We start from the raw sequence: 24,061 nt of genomic DNA, 5'->3' as shown, positions 1-24,061 counted from the left end.
TAGTGTGCCACGGCACAGTGGTTGGAAAATGCTGCTCTAGAGCAGTGGTTCTCAGCCTTTTCTCCCCTGGGTAACACCTGGTGGCAACCCATATACATTATTTGTACCTCAAACATTTTCAAAATAAAACAACTGTAATGAATGTAAGTGCTTTTAAAATAAATGTTTAAGTGCCGTTATGACTAGGAGCAGTAAATCAAAATGAAAGCCTAAATATGAATAATAATAACATAACTTATTCTTGGTAGAGTACAGTATATTCAACATGCCTCACGAGTGTTTCCAGGATGACGGTATACGATGGTGGAGTCCATGGGCTAAATTTTCTATGCCATGGGTTTCTAAATCGCAGCTGGGCGGTTTTGCAATCTCCCTGCTTTACTAAGGCCAAAACCACTGCAAACCGCCAAAAAAGCACACTTTCAGGACTGAAATAATTAGCTCCACCTGTGGATCTTTTAAAATGTATCAGTGAGTAATGAATACACCTGTGCTCCAACTAGGAAAAATGGAAACCATGTACTATTAGTGCTCCCTGAGGAATGAGTGTGAGAAACACTGTTTTAGACCATGGAAATAATAGAATATTAACCCTGGATTGTCAAGCGGCCATTTTTAAAACTGCTGTAAAAGAGCCGGCAAGTCCGGCCAAAAAAAATGACTACGCTCAGACAGGCAAAATGGCTGAAACAGCAAGTAAATTCATTCATTGTGACAGACTAGCAACACAGATTAACAGGAATATCATCCAATTGGGCTATGGAGGGTTATGAGGTCTCTCACCAGACTTGAATTGACTTTAACACAAACATATAAAATACACATACTTAATACTAGGGGTGAGCGGGTTCGGATTTCTGAAATCCGAACCCCCCCGAGCCCCCCCGATCCGAGTCCGATCCGAATCAGGCTCGACTTTTCCCGCCTGACTCGGATCTGAAATCGAGGCAAAACGTCATCATCCCGCCTTCCGAGTCTCGCGGGTTTTGGATCCTATATAAGGTACCCACGTCGGCGCCATTTTCTCACTCGGCTGTGGACAGTGAAGAGGGAGGGTGGGAGTTAGGGCTGTGTAGTGTAGTGTAGTGTAGTGCTGCTGTTGTCCACTACTTCAAAGTCCATAGGGGCTGGCTGTGTTGTGCTGTGCTGCTGTTGTTAATAGGGGCTGTGTCCACTACTTCAAAGTCCATAGGGGCTGGCTGGACTGTGTTGTGCAGTCAGTTCTCCATAGGGGCTGTGTCCACTCCAAAGTCCTGTGCAGTGTCCCAGTCCTAAAGGAGTGCTGCAGTGTTGTCCAGGGGGTGCTCTGTCCATCAGGGGTGCTCCCCCCAAGTGCTAAAAAAATAATATATTTTCTGTGTTTGTGAATTGTGTGCGCAGTAGCCGCACGTGCATCAACAAAGTAGTGCCAAGCGTGCGCCTGTGTCATAAGTAAAGGGCCGGCTGGCTTGACCGTTAAAGGGTGCTGTAACCCCCGAAAGTACACTCCAGTCCAAACCAAAAAAAAATTATTTTCTGTGTTTGTGAATTGTGTGCGCGGTAGCCGCACGTGCATCAACAAAGTAGTGCCAAGCGTGCGCCTGTGTCATAAGTAAATGGCCGGCTGGCTTGACCGTTAAGGGTGCTGTAACCCCCGAAAGTACACTCCAGTCCAAACCAAAAAAAAAATTATTTTCTGTGTTTGTGAATTGTGTGCGCAGTAGCCGCACGTGCATCAACAAAGTAGTGCCAAGCGTGCGCCAGTGTCATAAGTAAAGGGCCGGCTGGCTTGACCGTTAAGGGTGCTGTAACCCCCGAAAGTACACTCCAGTCCAAACCAAAAAAAAAATTATTTTCTGTGTTTGTGAATTGTGTGCGCAGTAGCCGCACGTGCATCAACAAAGTAGTGCCAAGCGTGCGCCTGTGTCATAAGTAAAGGGCCGGCTGGCTTGACCGTTAAGGGTGCTGTAACCCCCGAAAGTACACTCCAGTCCAAACCAAAAAAAAAATTATTTTCTGTGTTTGTGAATTGTGTGCGCAGTAGCCGCACGTGCATCAACAAAGTAGTGCCAAGCGTGCGCCTGTGTCATAAGTAAAGGGCCGGCTGGCTTGACCGTTAAGGGTGCTGTAACCCCCGAAAGTACACTCCAGTCCAAACCAAAAAAAAAATTATTTTCTGTGTTTGTGAATTGTGTGCGCAGTAGCCGCACGTGCATCAACAAAGTAGTGCCAAGCGTGCGCCTGTGTCATAAGTAAAGGGCCGGCTGGCTTGACCGTTAAGGGTGCTGTAACCCCCGAAAGTACACTACAGTCCAAACCAAAAAAAAAATAATTTTCTGTGTTTGTGAATTGTGTGCGCAGTAGCCGCACGTGCATCAACAAAGTAGTGCCAAGCGTGCGCCTGTGTCATAAGTAAAGGGCCGGCTGGCTTGACCGTTAAGGGTGCTGTAACCCCCGAAAGTACACTCCAGTCCAAACCAAAAAAAAAATTATTTTCTGTGTTTGTGAATTGTGTGCGCAGTAGCCGCACGTGCATCAACAAAGTAGTGCCAAGCGTGCGCCTGTGTCATAAGTAAAGGGCCGGCTGGCTTGACCGTTAAGGGTGCTGTAACCCCCGAAAGTACACTCCAGTCCAAACCAAAAAAAAATTTATTTTCTGTGTTTGTGAATTGTGTGCACTGTGGCTGCACGTGCATCAACAAAGGAGCAGCGCCAAGCGTGCGCCTGTGTCCCATAAGTAAAGAGCCGGCTGGCTCATTTCTTAAAGGGTGGTGTAACCCACAAAGTGCACTACTCTCCAGCAAAAATAAAATAATATTTTCTGTGTTTGTGTGCGCTTTAGCCGCACGTATATATATCAATATAACATAAATGGAGGACCAAACTTTCTCCGATAAAAATAAAATAGGGAAAGATCAAGAACCACTTCCTCCTAGTGCTGTTGCTGCTGCTGGGAGTTGTTCATCATCCCAGAGAGGAAGTAGGAACATCACTACTTTTACTAAACAATTGACCCTCCAACAGTCCCTAGCGATGAGGATGAAGTACGACAGCAGTCATCCTGAAGCAAAACGTATAACTGAGGCCTTGACTGCTATGTTGGTGTTAGACGTGCGTCCGGTATCCGACATTAGTGCAGTGGGATTTAGACAATTGATGGAGGTAGTGTGTCCTCGGTTCCAAATCCCGTCTAGATTCCACCTGCATCCTCAAAGCAGCAGCGACAAGCGTGCGTCTGTCTGTTAAAGGGTGGTGACACCCTCAAAGTGTGCTACACAAACAATTAAAATATTGTTCTTTTTTTTTCTGTCTTTGTGAATTGTGTGGGCTGTAGCCGCACCTGCATCCTTAAAGCAGCAGCGACAAGCGTGCGTCTGTCTGTTAAAGGGTGGTGACACCCTCAAAGTGTGCTACACAAACAATTAAAATATTGTTCTTTTTTTTCTGTCTTTGTGAATTGTGTGGGCTGTAGCCGCACCTGCATCCTTAAAGCAGCAGCGACAAGCGTGCGTCTGTCTGTTAAAGGGTGGTGACACCCTCAAAGTGTGCTACACAAACAATTAAAATATTGTTCTTTTTTTTTTGGTCTTTGTGAAATGTGTGGGCTGTAGCCGCACCTGCATCCTTAAAGCAGCAGCGACAAGCGTGCGTCTGTCTGTTAAAGGGTGGTGACACCCTCAAAGTGTGCTACACAAACAATTAAAATATTGTTCTTTTTTTTTCTGTCTTTGTGAATTGTATGAGCTGTAGCCGCACCTGCATCCTTAAAGCAGCAGCGACAAGCGTGCGTCTGTCTGTTAAAGGGTGGTGACACCCTCAAAGTGTGCTACACAAACAATTAAAATATTGTTCTTTTTTTTTTGGTCTTTGTGAAATGTGTGGGCTGTAGCCGCACCTGCATCCTTAAAGCAGCAGCGACAAGCGTGCGTCTGTCTGTTAAAGGGTGGTGACACCCTCAAAGTGTTCTACACAAACAATTAAAATATTGTTCTTTTTTTTTCGGTCTTTGTGAAATGTGTGGGCTGTAGCCGCACCTGCATCCTTAAAGCAGCAGCGACAAGCGTGCGTCTGTCTGTTAAAGGGTGGTGACACCCTCAAAGTGTTCTACACAAACAATTAAAATATTGTTCTTTTTTTTTCGGTCTTTGTGAAATGTGTGGGCTGTAGCCGCACCTGCATCCTTAAAGCAGCAGCGACAAGCGTGCGTCTGTCTGTTAAAGGGTGGTGTAACTCTCAAAGTGCTCCAAAAAATAAAAAACTATTTTTTTAATGTGTTTGTGACTTGTGTGCGATGTAGCCGCACCTGCATCCTTAAAGCAGCAGCGACAAGCGTGCGTCTGTCTGTTAAAGGGTGGTGACACCCTCAAAGTGTGCTACACAAACAATTAAAATATTGTTCTTTTTTTTTCTGTCTATGTGAATTGTGTGGGCTGTAGCCGCACCTGCATCCTTAAAGCAGCAGCGACAAGCGTGCGTCTGTCTGTTAAAGGGTGGTGACACCTCAAAGTGTTCTACACAAACAATTAAAATATTGTTCTTCTTTTTTCTGTCTTTGTGAATTGTGTGGGCTGTAGCCGCACTTGCATCCTCAAAGCAGCAGCGACAAGCGTGCGTCTGTCTGTTAAAGGGTGGTGTAACCCTCAAAGTGTGCTCCACAAACAATAAAAATATTCTTTTTTTTTTCTGTCTTTGTGAATTGTGTGGGCTGTAGCCGCACTTGAATCCTCAAAGCAGCAGCGACAAGCGTGCGTCTGTCTGTTAAAGGATTACATCGGTGACAGCATCCAAGTAGGCATGTCAGACAGTCCGTACCTGTACTGGCAGGAAAAAGAAGCAATTTGGAGGTCCCTGTACAAACTGGCTCTATTTTACCTGAGTTGCCCCCCCTCCAGTGTGTACTCCGAAAGAGTGTTTAGTGCAGCCGGGAACCTTGTCAGCGAAAGGCGTAGGAGGTTGCTTCCACAAAATGTGGAGAAGATGATGTTCATAAAATGAATTATCAACTCTTCCAGGGAGACCAGCCTCCAGAACGTACAGAGGGACCTGTGGTTCCAGCAGGGACGAATTAATACTCTGTGAGGATGAGGATGTACACACTGAAGAGGGTGAGGAATCGGTGGATGAGGAGGATGAGGATGACATCTTGCCTCCGTAGAGCCAGTTTGTGCAGGGACAGATAAATTGCCAGCTTGTTTTGTGGGGGCCCAAACGAACCAATCATTTCAGCCACAGTTGTGTGGCAGACCCTGGCGCTGAAATGATTGGTTTGTTAAAGTGTGCATGTCCTGTTTATACAACATAAGGGTGGGTGGGAGGGCCCAAGGACAATTCCATCTTGCACCTCTTTTTTTTCTTTGCATTATGTACAGTTTGGGGCCTAGTTTTTCAATCCCATCCTGTCTGCCACTGCAGTTTCACGCCTAGATGGGTCACGTGTTTGTGCCGCCCACTTGTGTCGCTTAGCATAGTCATCCAGCTACCTCGGTGCAACCTTTTGGACATAAAAACACTATTGTGAGGTGTGAGGTATTCAGAATAGACTGGAAATGAGTGGAAATTAAGGTTATTGAGGTTAATAATAGCATAGGAGCAGAAAAACCTACAAATTCTGTGATTTTAGCTGTTTTTATGCTTTTTTTCAAAAAAATACAGATCCAAAACACAAAACCCAGAACCCAAAACACGCAAGGGTGGTTTTGGCAAAACCAATCCAGATCCAAAACACGAAGAAAGATCCAGATCCAAAACCAAAACACAAAACACGAAAAGTGGCCGGTGCACACCCCTACTTAATACACAAATATATAAAACACAAACAAACAATAACACTACTACCACACTCACACACAAGGACATAAAATACACCCAAAACAAACACACTATATGGAAAACCCACCTCATAGGGGGGCCTATTCATCATCACTAAGGCGCCCGTTACATGTTTGTAAATGCTAATTTCTGCATGTTTTTTGTAATGGGACCATTTATTATTTGGGGACCGATAGGGCTGCCTAATATTCAGCAAACTGAGAATGTTCAGAGTTCGCTTGTGTCTTCAGCTGGTGCTGGTTCCCGGTGCACCGCTCCTTCCTATGGGAAAGAGGTCCAAGGTTGCGAAGAGGAATCCGAGCGGGCAGCAGGAACCATATATTACAGTGTGGTAGATGCATTGAGAACTGAGTAGCACCCAGACAACGGAGTTCCTGTGCTCAGAAACAGTCACCTGATAGAGGTCTGTCACAACATCCAGCACGCCGAGCTTCGGGCCTCATTCACAGATGAACATAATTGCCTAACACGGACAGAGAAACGGCACCTGTCATAGCGCTACTGCAAGTGTTGATGGGGGAACCGATGGCGCCTCTGAACATGCACCAATCGCTATTACAGCGCCTGAGGATGCAGACAGTGGGCATCTCAGTACTTGCACCTTCGCCCACACGGATGTGCACAAGGGAAGGACTTTGTAGCGGCATTTGCATAAAGTCGTAGACGGCAGAAAGCCAACATACGCTACCAAGGCCGCCACTGGGGTGTGATGTATTACTGCCGGCTGCCCGACAAAGGAGGAAATCCCGATCGTCCTAAGTGTAAGTATAAACTAATCTAATTCTACCCCTAACCCTCCTTTAGGAGTGCCTAACCCTAACCTCCCCCTCCTGTGCCTAACCCTAACCCCCCCTTCCCCACTGCCTATAGCTAAGTCCCCCCCAGGGGGGGGTGCCTAACCCTAACCTCCCCCCGGGGGTGCGTAACCCTAACCCTCCCTCCCCCTAGCCTAACCCTAACCTCCCGGGGGGGGTGCCTAACCCTAAGTCCCCCCCAGGAGCCCTAAACCTAACCCTACCCCCCCCCCCCCGCGTGCGGCTGTCCGCTGCGGCGCCCGGCATCCGCTCGATCGGGATGCTGGGTGCCGGTCTCCCGACGTCGGCCAAATGACAGGTGTCTAGATTTAGACGCCTGTCATTCGTCCCTAGTCAGGATTACAGTGTCTGGAAGCCAGCGGTCGGCATTTAGACATCGGCTTCAGGACTCCATCCCCGCTACTGCGTCCGCCTCTGAATCAAGCCAGTTGTCAGAAATAGGGTACGGCAGCTGATTGAACCAATAATCAGTTCTGTCAGAGAAACACAAGGAGGCGCTAGTGTAGGGGACTAAGGAATGGAGGACTGGGGAAATGTTGCCAGTCCCTGCTGATGGGAGGACCAGGCTATGACATCATCCACCAGGTGCTACCAGTGCAGGAGATGGTGGCAGTGTACTGGCATAGGTTCGTCTTACTGGTACACACTGTGGGCCGATGTTCACGTAGTTAAGCGATTATTTGCCAATGAGCAACCGCAAAAAGTTCTGAAAATGGTATTAGCAAAGGGGCGGGGGGGAATTGGGACGGACGTTCTTGGGTGGTGACTGGGAGGTGGCCTGAAAATGAATGCAAAAAAAAAAGAAAGTCTCATGGGCGTGTTACGCGGGTGTGTCAGTAAGAGCGGCTGCATTCTCAGATGCAGGGCCGCAGCTGCAGAGGCCGCAATCAGACGGAGGTACGGCACCGGCCATAGAGGTGGTGCAAGTGTTGATGGTGCACACAATGGTGGCGTGTCAAGAGTCAGTGTTACAGTACGGCGAGAGGCTGAAAGTGGGCGTCTCAGGGCATGCACATATAGACGCAGGCGATAGCACCATGGAGAGGCAGACACTAGCATTTGTTTATTATCGCAGCCGCCACTCCGGCAGGAGATGCGCTAATGGATGCAGCAGCGCCCGCCTCCAAGTCAGGTCCCTGTGTCTCTAATTCATGCACTCATCATTATCCGCACTGATTATTGCAATAATCTCCTTACTGGTCTTCCCTGTAACAGACGGTCACCCCAATAATCTATACTGAATGCAGCTGCGAGGATGACCTCCCTCTCAAAACGGTCATCTTCTGCTTCTCCACGCTCAGGGCCTGATTCATTACGGATCGCAACTGCGAATGCAACAGAGATTACGCACGCAGTTCCACTGTGATAGTATGCTAATTCATTGCCATCGCAATGCCGCCGCAGCACAACATAAGGACGCCCACTTTACCTTACACACATCCATAATGTTTAGCAAGACTGCAAAAAACATTGGTACAATCGAGTATCATCGCAGCCTCACGCACACTTGCACAAGCTCTGACCATACTCAGAAATTTCTAACTCATCGCACGCTATGAGTCCTCAGGCTGCGTAAGGCATCTCAGTGGATAATTTATGCACGCCCTTGAAACGGCATTCATACGCACTGGCACGCCTGTGTTTCCCCGACCACCCCGTCACACCCACAAACAGCATTTCCTGTCAATCACTCTGTGATGGGTCTGTGTAGTCACTGCGATCAAAGTCCCGATCGCAATGGCTAGTTTGCATCTGCATACGCATTACGCAACAATTGGCCGATTACGTGCTTATTAGCAACTGCGTTCCTTGCTGAGTCAGGCCCTCAGGCCTTACATTACCTGTATTTTACCAAATTCAATAAAAATACATCTACTTACACATAAGACTATTAACCAAACTACACCAACATACGAGTACATCTCTTTGCTTATCGCAAATATCTCCCAGCTTGACCTCTCCGCTCTGCGCAAGATCTGCATCTCTCATCCACAATCATTACCTGCTCTCATTCACAGTTACAGGACTTTTTTCGGACTGCACCCACTTTGTGGGATGCCCTCCCATATACAATAAGACTTTCTTCTAGCCTCCAAACCTTCAAGCGTTCCCTGAAAACATATTTTCTCTTTCTTCACTTTCGCATCCACTATGTGACTGGATCACACAGCCCACCAAGTACCTCTGCAATCTGGCTGGACCAATATGCATAATGTAGCACTTATCCTTCTGTATCAATGCCTCTTTCCCTATAGATTGTAAGCTTCCAGAAGGAGGGCAAACAGCCTTTGGGTGCCGTCTTCATCTGCAGGTCGCAGTATCCCGTGGGTGGGGAAATGTGTGGTGACACGGTCACCACCGGAGAATAGACGCCGGGCGCATGCGCCCGGCATCTATTCTCCCTGTCTGCAGCGCTTGGGGGCTGCCCGGCGTGTCCCTAAGTGCCGGGCACGCCCCCAAGAGTGACGAAAAGGGGATGCGTCTTATAGACGTGCCCCCCTTTCAATGGCCACGCTCCCTTTTCGGGAGAGCGCGTGCAGCCACAGGAACACAGCGATTATCTGCATATAGCAGTCCATAGAAAACGTTGGGTTCCTGTCACCCTTGCACTGATGAGCTCGATTAATGCAGGAACATTTAGAGGAGATCGCCCTGGTTACTGGAATGAAGGACCATACTTTCCTCCATAATTTCTCGTACTTTGCTAACATACCGCTCTTATTACTTAGCCAAGATACAACAGCTCCAGGAGTACAGCGTCCCCGGTGGCTGGTTTATTGTGGAAAATGGTTATGCGTTCTTATGTTATTCAGGAAGAAACATCTCAAAATATTATTTAGAAAAGCTAATCTTTCATTATAATGTACCTTTGATAGCCAGGAATCGAGAACTGATTTAAGAGGACTCCAAACACAAAATTAGCCAAAAATAGAAAAATATCGGTCCAGAAACACTGAGTTTTGCCAATTCGGGGAACGTGCCCCAGCAAGAAAAATAAAACGGTTATATTTCAAAACAATTTTTCAGAAAAAAGCTGCAAGCGCCTATTTCTCTAAAGCAGTCGCCCCGGCTGGCTCAGGGACAGCGCGTTATATTTTGGCAATGGTAGCTCTGAATTGAAATGAAAATATCGTGAGCGTTCCTGCCAGCAGTAGATACTAGTAATTTAATTTAGTGTGTTTGAATATCAGGCATGGCTTCACACGTTTCATTACCACACTAATGGCGATGGAAGGTCTGGAATCAATCTGATGTCATATGAGCCTCCGTCAAACTAACGACAAAAATGCCAATAATTCTAACATTATCCAAATTCAAAGAGTGTGTCGGGGGGGGGGGCTACGCACCCAACTTTATTTATATTATTTATTTCGGGTCTAGGGTTTAACACATCGTCATAATAAAGGCAGTGTGCTAAAGTGTCCTGTTTTATTATTATCAGCGACGCGGAAAATCTGCATTTCCCAAAAGCAAAGTGGAGACTGCAATGTTTCACCATGTGGCCTTTCTGCCTGTTTTCATAAATAATTAATCTATTTGCAACACGCCAGATTTATGTCAGTCTCCGTCTGTACAGTCCCTACTCTGTTATCGGTGACATCTGTCACATGAGCCCAGTACGACAGTAAGAAATAATTAGAACAATAAGGAGAGATTCGTGTGGTTCCTAGTAGCCCTCTGTGATACGTTAGCTCTTGTGTTGCTATATCCTGTACCCATAAAAATCCTGGCGGATGCAATCTGCGGATATCTGTGCCTAGATCTACGCAGTTCATCGATTATCGTCCGACTGTGCATGCGTCACGAAGGCACTGCGCATGGGCCAAGGTACTTTAGCGATGGCGCTCACAGTGAGGGGCACTGCGTACACAGTTGCATGGATTTGCGATGGCCCCGGTGGGCGTCTCAGTACATATCCAGGCGTCTGCGACATTTGCATATTATCGTACAGCGGCTCTGTGCGGGATCGCAGCCGAGATTGCGTTAGCGACTTAGCGTACATTAGTGAAGCAGGCCCAGTATTCGTCCTAACAAAACCACTCCATGCTTACCAACTCAAAACAGCTCCACCTGCTGGATGGGAAAAAGTACTGCATTAACTCAGTGCTGCTATAACAGACACTTTTATAATTTCAGAATTAGTAAATTTTTCTTCTCTAAATCTACATACATAAAAACTCTGATGTACAAATCAATCTGCACATAATTCATATGTACAGAGATTAGAGACTACCGTATTCATTTCTCTGCAAAACTAAATGTAACTAAGCACAGACACCAATGCATATTAGCCTCCAAAAGGAAATAAGTTTGTACATGGATGTTTGTTCATGGTGTTCAACGGGCAGCCTCTGGGAATAAGAATGAAAACTATTAAGCCAGGCAATGCCTGAGAATTTTTGAATGTAAATAGAGTTAGACCCCCTCCCTCATGGACCCCGAACAGTTTTCCAGATCTCCTAGTTGGCGCACAGGTGTATTCATTATTAACTGGGACATTTTAAAAGATACACAGGGTAGTATGGAAAATATGAACAATTATGGTCCCTTGGGAGCAAGTTTGGGCACCAGTGGTCAATGCGATCATTGGCCAATTATTTTTCTTACCCGGAAAGTGTATTAGGAGGGGTCTTATAATTAGGTACTAATAAGTTCGTGGATCGCGTTTTCGTTTTGTTTTTTTGCCAAGTCCGGGGATGCCTACTTTGGAACGAAGAGGACAGAACCTCGCATAGGAGATGGTGAGTATGTTTTTTTTCACAGGTCCCCTATGGATACTTTACCGGACAAGTGGACGATGTTACATAGGTGAGTATGTGTACATGCGTGTGTGTGTGTGTATGTATGTTTAATAAACTTATACTGTCACGGTGTGTGTGTCCTGTGTTTTTTTAAACATTTTTTTTTACAGGTGAACTACAGGTACTAGTGGGCCCTTAATGACCTGCATGCTGGTACTTGTGGTTCTCCAAGTACCAGCATGCGGGGCAGGCTAGCTGGGACTTGCAGTTCTACTTGTAAAGACAATGTTTGATATTCTTTATTTACACCACACCACACAATCAACCCGCCACCCACCACCACCAGGGGTGGCGGGGATAGCCCTGGGCTATCAGCCTGGGCCTGGGGTGCCCTGGAGAGGGTGACCCCTTTATTGGGGGGGTCCCCAGCTCTCCAGGGATCCCCGGCCTGGGCTGACTAGCGGTCAGGGCTGATGCTGCGGCTGGGGGGCCCGGTGAAAGGGCTCCCCTGGCTGTGGCATCAGCCCCCCGCTAGAAAAAGTCCAGTGCTGGTTCTGGAACATACAGGGGAACACTACTAATTTTTTTCCCCTGTATTTCCAGAACCAGGACCGGATCAGAGCCCAGAGCTGGTTGCGCAGAATACGGGGGACCCCTACATCATTTGTCCCCCCGTATTTTGGCAACCAGCGCTGGTTCTGACTAGCCCGGTGCTGGTTGTGCTTAAGTACAGGGGACACCTACGTCGTTTGTCCCCTGTATTTAAGCACACCCAGCACTGGGTTACTAATGCCCGGGGCTGGTTGCTCTTTTTTGGGGGGGTGCACGCCATTTTTTTCTTTTTTTACACAGGTTTTTTTTTTTTTTTTTTTACCTCAGCAGCACAGACGGGTCTCACGGACCTGTCATTGCTCTGTGCCAATCACACAGATGCATGTAGCACGGATCTCCCGGGTTCGTGCTACATGCAAATGGGCACCATAACGCTGATTGGCTTCCTGTCTGCCACTGCAGTGCCACTCCTAGATGGGCCACGTGTTTGTGCTGCCCACTTGTGTCGCTTAGCATAGTCATCCAGCTACCTCGGTGCAACCTTTTGGCCTAAAAACAATATTGTGAGGTGTGAGGTGTTCAGAATAGACTGGAAATGAGTGGAAATTAATGTTATTGGGGTTATTAATAGCGTAGGAACAAAAAAAGGCCCATTTTATGTGATTTTAGCGTTTTTTTTTATTTTTTAAGAAAAAATACAGATCCAAAACACAAAACCCAGAACCCAAAACACGGAAGGGTGGTTTTGGCAAAACCAATCCAGATCCAAAACACAAAGAAAGATCCAGATCCAAAACACGAAAAGTGGCCGGTGCACACCCCTAGTTATAATATAACTGCTCGAATATTCTTCTTATTCCAAATGTGTTGCGCACCAGCCTTGTACATTGTTGAAAAGCTTTATGATGTAGAAATATGGACAAATAGTTTGGAAAAACTGAGGGGGGGGGTATGTATAAAAGCGCGGAGAACGATAAAGCGGAAAGATAAAGTACCAACCAATCAGCTCCTAACTGTAATTTTTTTTTAAAACAGTCTGTAAAGTGACAGGTTGGTACTTTATCTCTCTCCAAGCTTTGATAAATCTCCCTCTGATTGTTTTAAATAATCCAAATGGCATCGCTAACTCATAACCCTGTCACGATTAAGGAGTCTAATTTGGAATAACAGCTAACATACTTCTTATTTGTAGGTTACCCTTTCACTACTACAATAACCCCCTTTATGGCTGTGATACGATATCCTGGACACTTCCCTTAATGGTGTGTCTGATCTCCTTGCTATGAACCAACAGAAGTTTAATGCCTTCATGATATCACTACCTGCTCACTAACCTTGCTGTATTGCATTTGCTTATAGTCTGATATGTCTCTTTAAATTAGTTTTTACTACATTATTAAAAATATGACATCTACTAGAGTCCAATACACCCTCCAAAACAAATCTCACTTAGTACTGAGCAAACAAGCGGAGCCTAATATAGATCAGGGACACAACTATCCAGCTTCCAGCTAGGCCACAGTACAGAGCGGGTCTATCTGGATTTCAGTGTTAAACGATTCTAGACACTGGATTCTAATCAGACTTGGTAACGTCTATGGCAGGGATTAGGTCTGTCCAACATGTTTTCTGGATTCCCCCAATGCCTACAAGTGAATTTATGAAAATCCTTTGTTTGATCCACATGTAGGGGAGGGTTCAATGCAGGGCAGATTAACAATGGGACAGGTGGAATTCCAGCTCCAGGCTCCACCTCGCCACATGGTCGGCTATAAATCATAAATAAATCAAAAATCATTTATATTTTTCTCAATAAATTATGTCATTTTGCTACTGTTACATATGTAGGGAGACATTGGGGCAGATAGTGTAGATCAGTGCTTCTCAAACTCAGTCCTCAGGACCCCACACAAGTAACATTTTCCAGGTACGTGCACAGGTGTAGTCATTACTCACTTACACATTTTAAAAGTTCCATAGGTGGAGCTAATTATTTCACTTGTGATTCTGTGAGGAGACCTGGAAAACATGCACTGTTTGGGGTCCTGAGGACCGACTTTGAGAACCTGTGGTGTAGAGGGTGCACACGCCCACATGGCACAGGCCACACCCACACAGCACTGGCCACACCTCCTACGCTTCTCACAATAGGCCCTTGAGCATGTCCAGTCTCAGACCCATGTGACCCTTAATCGGGCACCGTGTCTATGAAACAACTACTGTAGTTCCGATTGTCAGCTCCGATCCATACTTACAACAAACTGTACGACATCCTCAGGCTTATGCCTGGCCGATTTGAAAGCAGGCAACATAGTGACCACCACAATCTGATACTCTACATGACCGGTCATCATCTTGCCGCGAATCTCCTGATATTCCGGTACCCACATGTCTAGCGCAGTGTGACCATTCTGAAGCTGCCTGGGAAGAGTAGAGATGACACGATGTTACCAGGTTGCATTGCTGCTACTGACCACCAGACAAGACAGTCATTACACCGTGCATGCAAGGCGCATGGGATTGGCTACAGTGACAAGTAGTAAGTACAGTGGTTTGGTAAAATATGTTCAACAGATAGATTTGCTCATGCAGGAGATCTTTTGGTTGCCAACAGCGATGCCATCAGGACCAGGCTCCCCAGTATGTTGCATTATATATTTATAAGTGGAATTCTACAACAGACTGATACTTTCTGACTGTTTATGATTATTCTCCTCCTTAGAGCAACAGTCTCATTAAAAACATAGCATAGTTACTACGGCAGGATATAAGAAGAACCTTGGTCATTTCCTTTCTCCTTAATTTGTTTCTTCAGACTGCTATTAACAATCGATATATTCTGCACATTTCTGCAGTGTCTACCATGTCAAGCAGCCACATGACACATTGAAATAGTCAGCAGAGAGCTTTGGAATTCCACATCTATGTCAGAGATGACAAAGTAGCCACAAAGGTGCCACTTGTATGTGTATCACCATTTCAAATGTTTGTAAGCGGTGCTTAAAATGGATCACATACCGACATCGTTACTCGCATACAGATGGGTTGCGGCAGCTTTGTGCTTTAATCTTGAGGTCGCTTGCCCCCATCCACTTCTATTTTGAGGCACTAGGGGGGCCTAGGTATCCTCTGAAGGCAAGGGAAAAAAAATCACTGGTGCCCACCACAATCTGATGGATACACAGTGCAATTATGTACAGCCTGTAGAAAGAGCCTCCTTGTCTCTGAAAGGTCGATTCTAATACAGGAGTTTTTGCAACTTTATGGAGTCTAGTTACTAAGCAGTGTTAGGAGACAGAGTGAGAAGTGATAAGAAAGTGATAAGGTGCCAGCCAATCAGCTTCCAACTGTCATTTTTCAAACACAGCCTGTGAGATGACAGTTGGGAGCTGATTGGCTGGCACCTTATCACTTTTCACTCTGTCTCCTAACACTGCTTAGTAAATAGACCCCTAAGACTTGGAGGGGGGAGGCAGATGGAGAGGGAGAAAGACAATCATGGCGGCACTCAGGGACTTTTCAAACAATGGACAACAAGACTCCTGTTACTCCTGTATCTCTCTCTCTCAAAACAGACTGGGAAAGAGTAAAAGCTTCAGTAATGAAGCTTAATTGATCAAGCACTGGAAGATCTTGGCAACTGGTACGGTCATCACACGTCTCCTCTGAATAGATGGACTGTCACTTGTCTTACAAACTTTTTCTATCATTGAACAAAAAAAACCTTCTATTAAATTACTGGACATTTGGACAGTAACATGAAATATAACCGATGTTTGGAACCAAAAAAGCCAGTACATAAAATTGAGGCAGTAATTTTATTTGAGGCTCAAAACAACATAGTTTAATGTCATTTGGCTGATTTTTCCCTTTACGGTTTAATACTAAGCGCTGGACGCTGGTAGCCTTCTGTAATTTCCCAATCATTAATACGCCCCATGTCAGCTATGCAGAACTCCAGGCATTTAAACTTGATGACAGTGGATACTTTGTAGCAGGCAGGCACTTGATAAACACCAAGGAAAGGTTAGTACAGGACAATAGGGATAGCTGAGTAGGAAAATAATATTATACCATTAACCATGGATTTGCCAATTGTTCTATTCAAGCAGTTAGTGTAACTTCATTTACACATGTTACATTTGTTCTGTGACTTCTGAAATGTATAGTGATACCAAATATGTGCACTTTATTAGACATTACTTTTATTAATTAGTGGCGTAATGAAGGTTATACAAAGTTTATTCATGTTTAACCCCATAAGGGGTTTACATTTGTTTTCTTTTTGTCTGTTTAGCACGAACAGCAATAGCATTGGTTGATATGGAATAAAATAAACTTAGCTGTTAGTGGAATTTAAACCCATGTTAGAGCTTGTTACTACCACGCTCCACCACTAGGAGCAGTGTGTGCAAAGCCTGTCTAAGCGGAATATTGCTCAATACCCGCATAAATCGGTTAAATATAATTTATTTTCGCCGCATATAGCGGCAGTAAGCAATTATTTATTGTGGAATTGAATGAAAAAGTGAATGCAGTGAAAACTCAGCTTTGGGGCCCCCCCCCAAAGCTGAGTTTTCACTGCATTCACTGGGGAGAGCGAGAGTAACATCGGTTACATCAGCGTACATCGGGCAGCCATGCAGCCTCTAAGTCAAGTCTGACCTGTCTCAAACACTGCGCATCTCCTGACACGCCGAGAGCTCTCAGAGGCCGGGATGTACTAACAGTGGTGCTATTTACCGCATCCCTACTGATCGCATATGTACTAACATATGAGATCTGTACCGCAAAGAACAGTTCTTCCGATAAGAGCTGTCCTTTGTGAGCCACACTTCGCCGTTGACTTCCGGGTTTATGACCCGGGAGTCCATCTGCGCATGCGCAGAGTGACTCAGAGGCCGCGGGGCATGCTGGGAGGGAGCCGATCGGATCCCTCATACCAGCGCGATGCGGTAGAAGCCCATAGGCTTCTATAGGGTAAAGCCAGCAAAAGCTGGCATTACCCTCCTCCTCGGAGAGCCGGCGGCCAGGTAATGGTACATATGGAAAAGTGGTAAAACTCCGAAAACTGGGTTTTTACCGCATTTTTCCTTTAGTACATCCTGGCCAAGCTCCGAAGGAGATGGCAAAGGCTAATTTATGCATAACCATTACACGGAGATTAAACAGTCAGAGACGCCTGCGTTTTTATAACCACCCCCGGTTACCTCCCCCAAACACTGACTACCTGTCACTCAACTTGCCTGTGAATCCTCTGGTCACATGCACAATGGCTAACAATCGCTCAACCTCCGTAAGTATTGGCACTGCATAAATCTTGTTCGCAGGCCCAGTGGCATTTACTAACATTACAAGTTCTTATAATTAATAATAAAGTTCTACAAAAGTCTGTCCTGAGCCAGACACACGCCCGGTGGGAATCAATCTGACTCGGGGCAGACTTGCCCCACCCACCCAACTACTCCCACTGTGGGGCAACAGGGAGAAAGGGCCGCGGGAAAGTGCAGCCAGTTACAGAACTCCGAGAGTATTCATAAATAGTGAGTGTTGCACCCAATGTACAGAACAAGAGTATTTGCACTGTAAATAATCAAAATAAAAAATAAAAATCAGGGATATTTCTGAGGGGTAAATCTTCCAAACCAGAGAGTGACCATAGAAAATAGGGACAGTTGGAAACTATTATACGATGATAATAACAATAACTATGGCAGAAGGCACTGTAGTATATACCTGAACCCTAATGATTGCCCTATAGTATATAATTTCCTCTATAATCCTGATTTTATTCCCTCTCACTGGGCTGTTAGGTACAAGGATCTCAGCTATAACGTAATAACCGCGGCAGAGGCAGCACAAGAAAGAGGCCGTGGGAGATGTCACTGTGTATACAGCTGGGCAGTAGTACAGGATATAGCTGATCAGTGGATAGAGATGAGGGTGCTGTCACTGTGTATACAGCTGGGCAGTAGCACAGGATATAGCTGATCAGTGGGTAGAGGTGAGGGAGCTATCACTGTGTATATAGATGGGCAGTAGCACAGGATATAGCTGATCAGTGTGGATAGAGGTGAGGGAGCTATCACTGTGTATACAGATGAGCAGTAGCACAGGATATAGCTGATCAGTGATCAGTGTGGATAGAGGTGAGGGAGCTGTCACTGTGTATACAGCTGGGCAGTAGTACAGGATATAGCTGATCAGTGTGGATAGACGTGAGAGAGCAGGGGCCTGGCACGCAGAGGGTTACCTGGAACAGAACACTGACCTGGATGTGAGCACCGGGGCGGCCATGGTGGCGGCTGTAGGCTGCTGCCGAGCGCCCTCCCCGCCGGGGCTACTGCCAGTCACGGGACAGGATACCAGGGGGCCGGTGCAATGGACTACTGCACGTCCCACTTATTCTCCAATGGAAACAATGTTGCAAAATAAAGTACAAAACTAAAAACTGCAGTGATCGGCATCATCCGCCCTTTATCATGCTGAGATGTCCTGAGCAGGAAAAAGAAATGAAACATTAAACAATAGATTTTCTTTTTTTTGTTGTTGCTGGGATCGCAAAATAAATAAAAGCTGAGCCGTAGTCGGCAGGATTCGAACCTGCGCGGGGAGACCCCAATGGATTTCTAGTCCATCGCCTTAACCACTCGGCCACGACTACTGCGGTGATGTCACAGCCTGCTGAGGAGGTTTTCTGAAAAGAGCAGCACCCACATTGCATAGCACTGAACTCTTCCTCCTTTATTATGATGACTGTCTTCTGTGAGATCTCTGAAGCTGTGTAGCAGTGCTTAGTGCACATATTGTACACACATATGGCTAATACACTGACTGGGGCCAGGGAATACTGCAGGAGGCAGCATGTGGCATATTTTTCTAAGTGAAAACAGAATTTTATTTTTTGTAGCTTCTATTACTTTGCAAAGAAGAAAATTTTTTTTTCCGAGATATGTGACCTCCGCCTCTGATTATGGAAAGAGATGAAAGACAAATCAACAGATTTTCTTTTTTTTGTTGGAATTGCAAAATAAATAACTAAAAGCTGAGCCGTAGTCGGCAGGATTCGAACCTGCGCGGGGAGACCCCAATGGATTTCTAGTCCATCGCCTTAACCACTCGGCCACGACTACTGCGGTGATGTCACATCCAGCTGAGAAGGTTTTCTTAAATAAAATTACAGCCCCCACATTGCATAGTATTGAATGACTCTTTCTAATATTATTATGTTTATTTGTCTGTGATAGTTCTGAGATCACTGAAGCTGTGTAGCAGTGCTCATTGCACAAATTGTACCTATTGGGGCTGATTCAGTAAGGGTTGCTATTGACATCGCAATAGCGATTACGCACACAGTCTTACTGCGAAGATATGCTAATGATTGCAATCGCAATGCCATACGCAGCCTAATATAAGGACGCCCGCTTTACCTTACACACATCCGTAATACTTAGCAAAACTGCGAAACCATCGGTAACTTCGGGTACCATCGCAGCCTCACGCACACTTGCACAAGGTCTGACCTTACTCAAGAATTGCTAACCTCATTGCACGCAGTGAAAGCCCAAGCTGCATATGGCATCGCAGTGGCTAAATTATGCACAACCCTCTAATGGCGTTGAAACGCACTGAAACACCTGCGTTTTGCCGACCAGCCCCCCGGTCACCATCCCCAAATGGTACTTCCTGTAAATCACTCTGGGTCTGCGTACTGTGATCGCAGTGTTGATCACAGTTGAGGGTTCGCCCACGCACACTGTGATGCATGTGCTTGCGCAGAACGCAACAATCGTCTGATTGCATGCGTAATCGCAATAGCGATCCTTGCTGAATCAGGCTCATAGTACACACATATGGCATACTTGCCTACTTTTGAAAAAGCATTTCAGGGAGATTGTGAAAGCAGCACCTATGAGCGCGGCGGTAAAGTGGGCGTGTACTGCTACATCTGAGGGGCGTGTCATAAACCTGACTTACATCCACATGTAAATGAGCCCCAAAGCAGTTAGCAAGATTTAATTGGTGATGAAAACACAGAGATACTTCTCAGAAAATACATGTAGCCATAGGGATCATTGCATACTTGCCTACCCTCCCGATTTGGTCGGGAGCCTCCCGAAAATCGGGTGCCGCTCCCGACCTCCCGGGATGGCAGGCAAGTCTCGCGTCTGCCGCCGACCCCTCCTGTCCCACCACCGACCCCTCCTGTCCCACCGCAAGTCTCCCGGCAGCGAAGGGGGGTGGTGACGCTATTCGCGTCATTTTGGCACCGCCCCCCGCTTCACACTGCCTGTAATATCGGCAGTGTGTAGTGGGGGCGGGGCCAAAATGACGTGCTAGCAGGGGCGTATCTATAATGTGTGGAGGGTGTACCGGGGCACACGGGCCCCTGGGGCCAGGGGGGACCCACACACCACACACCCTGTACCCATAGTCTTATACTTACCTGTCCGTAGTGCTGCTTTACAGTGCCAAGCCTGCACTGCAAAGCAGCACAAATCACTGGGAAAATGGCGGCGGCTATTTTCCTGGTGACTCGCACATGCGCAGTACTGCTGTCCCCTGGAAAACTCTGTAGGCGCCATTTTCACTAAGCCAGAATCTACTGCACCGCCGGATAGAGGAGGGGGTCCGCAATGAGTCTGCTCACGGGCCCCCTCCTTTCTTAAAATGAGGCCCAAACGTCCCGCTTTTGGCGGGACAATCCCTCTTCTTTCAGGCAGTGTCTAACACGGAAGGGGGGTTATAGGAGCATTTTTTTTTACCGCGGATGAGTGTGCTGTGCACATGCGCATGGTATCTAAACAGTGCGGTGGGGTGAGCCTGGGGGCAGCTCAGGGAGCCCCGGACACACCCCAGACTGATGTCAGTGGGGATCTTTTGTGAGGCCACGCTCCCTTGGGTGCCTTTCGTCCTACGTAATGCCTCTACTGTCTTTTTTCAAGGTTTTGAGAATTTTTGGGCAAAATCATAGACGTTTACTTGGATGAGCTGTATTTCTACCTCTCTCATGGAACATCATTGTTATGTGGAAATAATACAGACAATATTAGGGGGAAATCATTTGTGTGCTGAGAAATGTTAATTTGAAGTGAATAAGGTGGCTTTTCTGGGTTATATTATCTCCCCCAGTAGGTCTGTATTGATCCAATGAAAGTACAAGTGATCATTGATTGGACATTACCCTGCAAGGCAAAGGACATACAGAGATGTCTGGGTTTTCCTCTTTATTACGATTTTTTAAGTGATTCTCTCCTACTGTGGCACCCATCACGGCCATCAAGGAGGAGACCCATCTCTGTGGTCATCTGCAGCTTCGACAACTTTTAAACTGGTAAAGAATTAGTTTTATCTCAGCACCAATGTTGCTGATGCGCTATCCCGTAATTCTGTACAGGAGGAACATGCTGAGATTTTACCTATCGTTCCTAGAACCTACCTGTTTTAGCTCAGAATCTATCACATCTCATGCTGGCCAGCCAGGAACAAGCTTGAAGAGAGGTAAAGTGTCAACCAATCAGCTTCTAACTGACATGCTATAGGATGTGTTTTGAAAAATTACAGCTAGGAGCTGATTGGTTGGCACTTTATCTCCCTTCAAGCTTTGCTACATTTCCCCCATAAACCATATGTTTTATTGGAGGTGAGTAATTATTGTTGTTGTTTTTTTTTACCTCTGAGTTGTTTTTTTTACTATCGCCTATGGTGTTAGGTATCTGTATTTACTCCATGCAATTCTTGTTAATAGTGTCTGAGAGAGGCTTGTGTGACACACACTATGGAGTATCAATAAGCTTCGGCAGCCTACCAATTTTCACTCCCGTCGCACTTAGGAGATATGGTTCTGGAAGTTACCTTGGGATTTCTTCTACAGTGTATCAAGCCAATTGGTACATAAACATGTGATGTTTTATTCACAACAACTTCAATAACAGTGCATATTTGAAACAGAAATACATTTCTGAACATACAGTTTAGTCAAGTAGATGCAAATAAATTTTCACTGCACATAAAATACGCAGAATAACGTAAAGTTTTATTATACTGGAACAGTTCTGTCTCTGGGGCTGTACGTCTGCAAAACTGAATGAGGTTAAGACACAAGGCAAGAAAACATTATATTGTACACACTTTATGACCTTTGCCTGATATATAATCTACAATCCTAAATGGCTAACTTTAACTATTTAAGTCATTACAATATAACAGTTGCTGGCCAGATATTTCTTTAATGGTGGTGCACGACTGTAACTTTGTAATCCTGAGCTCTGTTAATGTGCGCTCTCTCCTTTTTCCCGGCTACACTGCTTAATTATACACAGTTTACTCTCTTTTCTCCCTGAACTGTTAAGTCAGAAATAATGTTTTCCAATTGTTTGATAAGCATAGGGTTATTCCAGCAACAGCAATGAAGTCACTAATCCTGGATCTCCTGCACTTCTTGTTCTATACTTTAGATACTTTGCTAAATCAGCTGGGTTGATGCAGGGGCATAGGCACTTAGTGAAGGGATTTACTGCTGATTATTCTCACTCTTGTTCTCAGCAAGCAATGCAATATAAACTCATATGCTGGGGTTGATATCACCTGGAGGGGTATACTGCGATCTGCTGATTTATTTTATTCAAGTTGACTACTCACATATACTGCACTGCTGCACTGAGTCTATCTAGGCTTTGCCAGCTGCTAGTCACTGTCTGGCCGAGGGCTGACTTTGACTGATGGGTGTGTGATAGCAAGGGGTTGAATTGGTTACTCACTGCTCCTGCCTCCAGACCTGGATGCCGCCCCTAGCCCACCTTTCAGCCAGTCAGCTCCGCCTCTCCACCGACTCAGGGCTATTTCACATTTGCCGGTTTTGACCGGGTGGCAAAAAGTCGCCTGGTTTGTAGCCGGGTATGAAGTATAGTAATGCAGGGAAACAGCTGGGTCCTTTCACATGGCATGGCCGTCGTGTTACAGCCGAAAATATCTACTGTGCAGGATGGCTGCAGTGCCATGTCCATGCCGTCCCTACACGCCAGTGGTGTAAAGGACACAATGTTTCCTTTCACACACACTGGCTTCTGCCGGCCGGGCTTGTGCATGCCCAATTGGTTTTAAAAAAAACAACACATAAAAAGCATCTCAAAGCTGCTGCTTGTGAAAGGCACTGAGTGCCTGAAAAATCTGGCCAGCTACCGCCAGGTTCTTCCCCGGCCGGCCAAAATCGGCAAATGTGAAATAGGTTTTAAGCTGGCCACAGACATAGCGATGTGTTCACGATCTGACATCGTGCACGATTTCCCTTGAAAACTCTCCTCAGCAGCTCTGCACATGATTTGGTGTTTGCAGTGTCCAATCTTCGCAAGTTGCAACCTAGTGCTGCCTGACTCCAGTCGCTATCAATGTGTGCTCTGGGCCCAAGTTCTGGACCCCATAAAAAAAAAAAATAGTGTCTTTTGTGTGTGTGTGCGTGTTAGGCTTAACCGCACAAGAGCAAGATACAGCCAGCAATGCAAGTTGCAACCTAGTGTTGCCCGACTCCAGTCATCATCAATCTGTGCTTTGGGCCCAAGTTCTGGACCCGAAAAAAAAAAAAAAGTGTATTTTGTCTATTTATTTTTTGTGTGTGCGTGCGTGTTAGGCTTAGCTGCACAAGATACAGCAGCAACGCAAGTTGCAACCTAGTGCTGCCAGACACCAGTCATCATCAATTTGTGCTCTGGGCCCAAGTTCTGGACCCCAAAAATAGTGTCTTTTGTCTATTTTTTTCTGTGTGTGTGCGTGTTAGGCTTAGACGCACAAGATACAGCAACGCAACCTAGTGCTGCCTGACTCAAGTTGTCATCAATCTGTGCTCTATGCCCAAGTTCTGGACCCGAAAAAAAATAAAACAAATAGTGTCTTTTTTTGTCTAATTTTTTTCTGTGTGTGTGTGCATGCTAAGCTTAGCTGCACAAGATACAGCAACGCAACCTAGTGCTGCCCGACTCCAGTCGTCATCAATCTGTGCTCTAAGGCCCAAGTTCTGGACCCGAAAAAACAAAACAAAAAAAATAGTGTCTTTTGTCTATTTATTTTCTGTGTGTGTGTGCGTGTTAGGCTTAGCCATACAAGATACAGCAGCAATGCAAGTTGCAACCTAGTGCTGCCCAACTCCAG

At 45.9% G+C, this 24,061-nt stretch overlaps 1 protein-coding gene and 2 non-coding genes across 5 annotated transcripts in view; all 3 read right to left on the bottom strand.

The window, feature by feature from the left end:
• The window catches only part of HS1BP3 (HCLS1 binding protein 3), an 84,730-nt gene extending 66,449 nt beyond the window's left edge, over nucleotides 1–18,281 (bottom strand). The window contains exons 1-2 of one of the 3 annotated variants that reach the window (XM_088480276.1): nucleotides 18,189–18,281; nucleotides 14,173–14,338 (exon numbers count right to left, since the gene is read on the bottom strand). In XM_088480276.1, the coding sequence (XP_088336402.1) occupies nucleotides 14,173–14,338; nucleotides 18,189–18,214 (192 nt within the window). In that variant the 5' untranslated portion in view covers nucleotides 18,215–18,281. Of the gene's footprint in view, nucleotides 1–269; nucleotides 407–14,172; nucleotides 14,339–18,188 lie in introns of those variants that run through there. The other 2 variants (XM_088480277.1, XM_088480278.1) reach the window with 2 other exon arrangements.
• Nucleotides 18,282–18,499: 218 nt separating this feature from the next.
• TRNAS-AGA (transfer RNA serine (anticodon AGA)) lies at nucleotides 18,500–18,581 on the bottom strand. The gene has a single exon. It is a non-coding gene; the product is annotated as a tRNA-Ser (tRNA).
• A 387-nt stretch (nucleotides 18,582–18,968) lies between these two features.
• On the bottom strand, nucleotides 18,969–19,050 carry TRNAS-AGA (transfer RNA serine (anticodon AGA)). The gene has a single exon. It is a non-coding gene; the product is annotated as a tRNA-Ser (tRNA).
• Between the last annotated feature and the right edge of the window lie 5,011 nt (nucleotides 19,051–24,061).

Source organism: Taudactylus pleione, unplaced genomic scaffold (assembly GCF_031769625.1).
Source record: "Taudactylus pleione unplaced genomic scaffold, aTauple2 ptg000252l, whole genome shotgun sequence".
Lineage (NCBI taxonomy): Eukaryota > Metazoa > Chordata > Amphibia > Anura > Myobatrachidae > Taudactylus > Taudactylus pleione.
The sequence above is the reverse complement of the archived record's forward strand: the minus strand, read 5'-3'. Positions and strand labels throughout refer to the sequence as shown.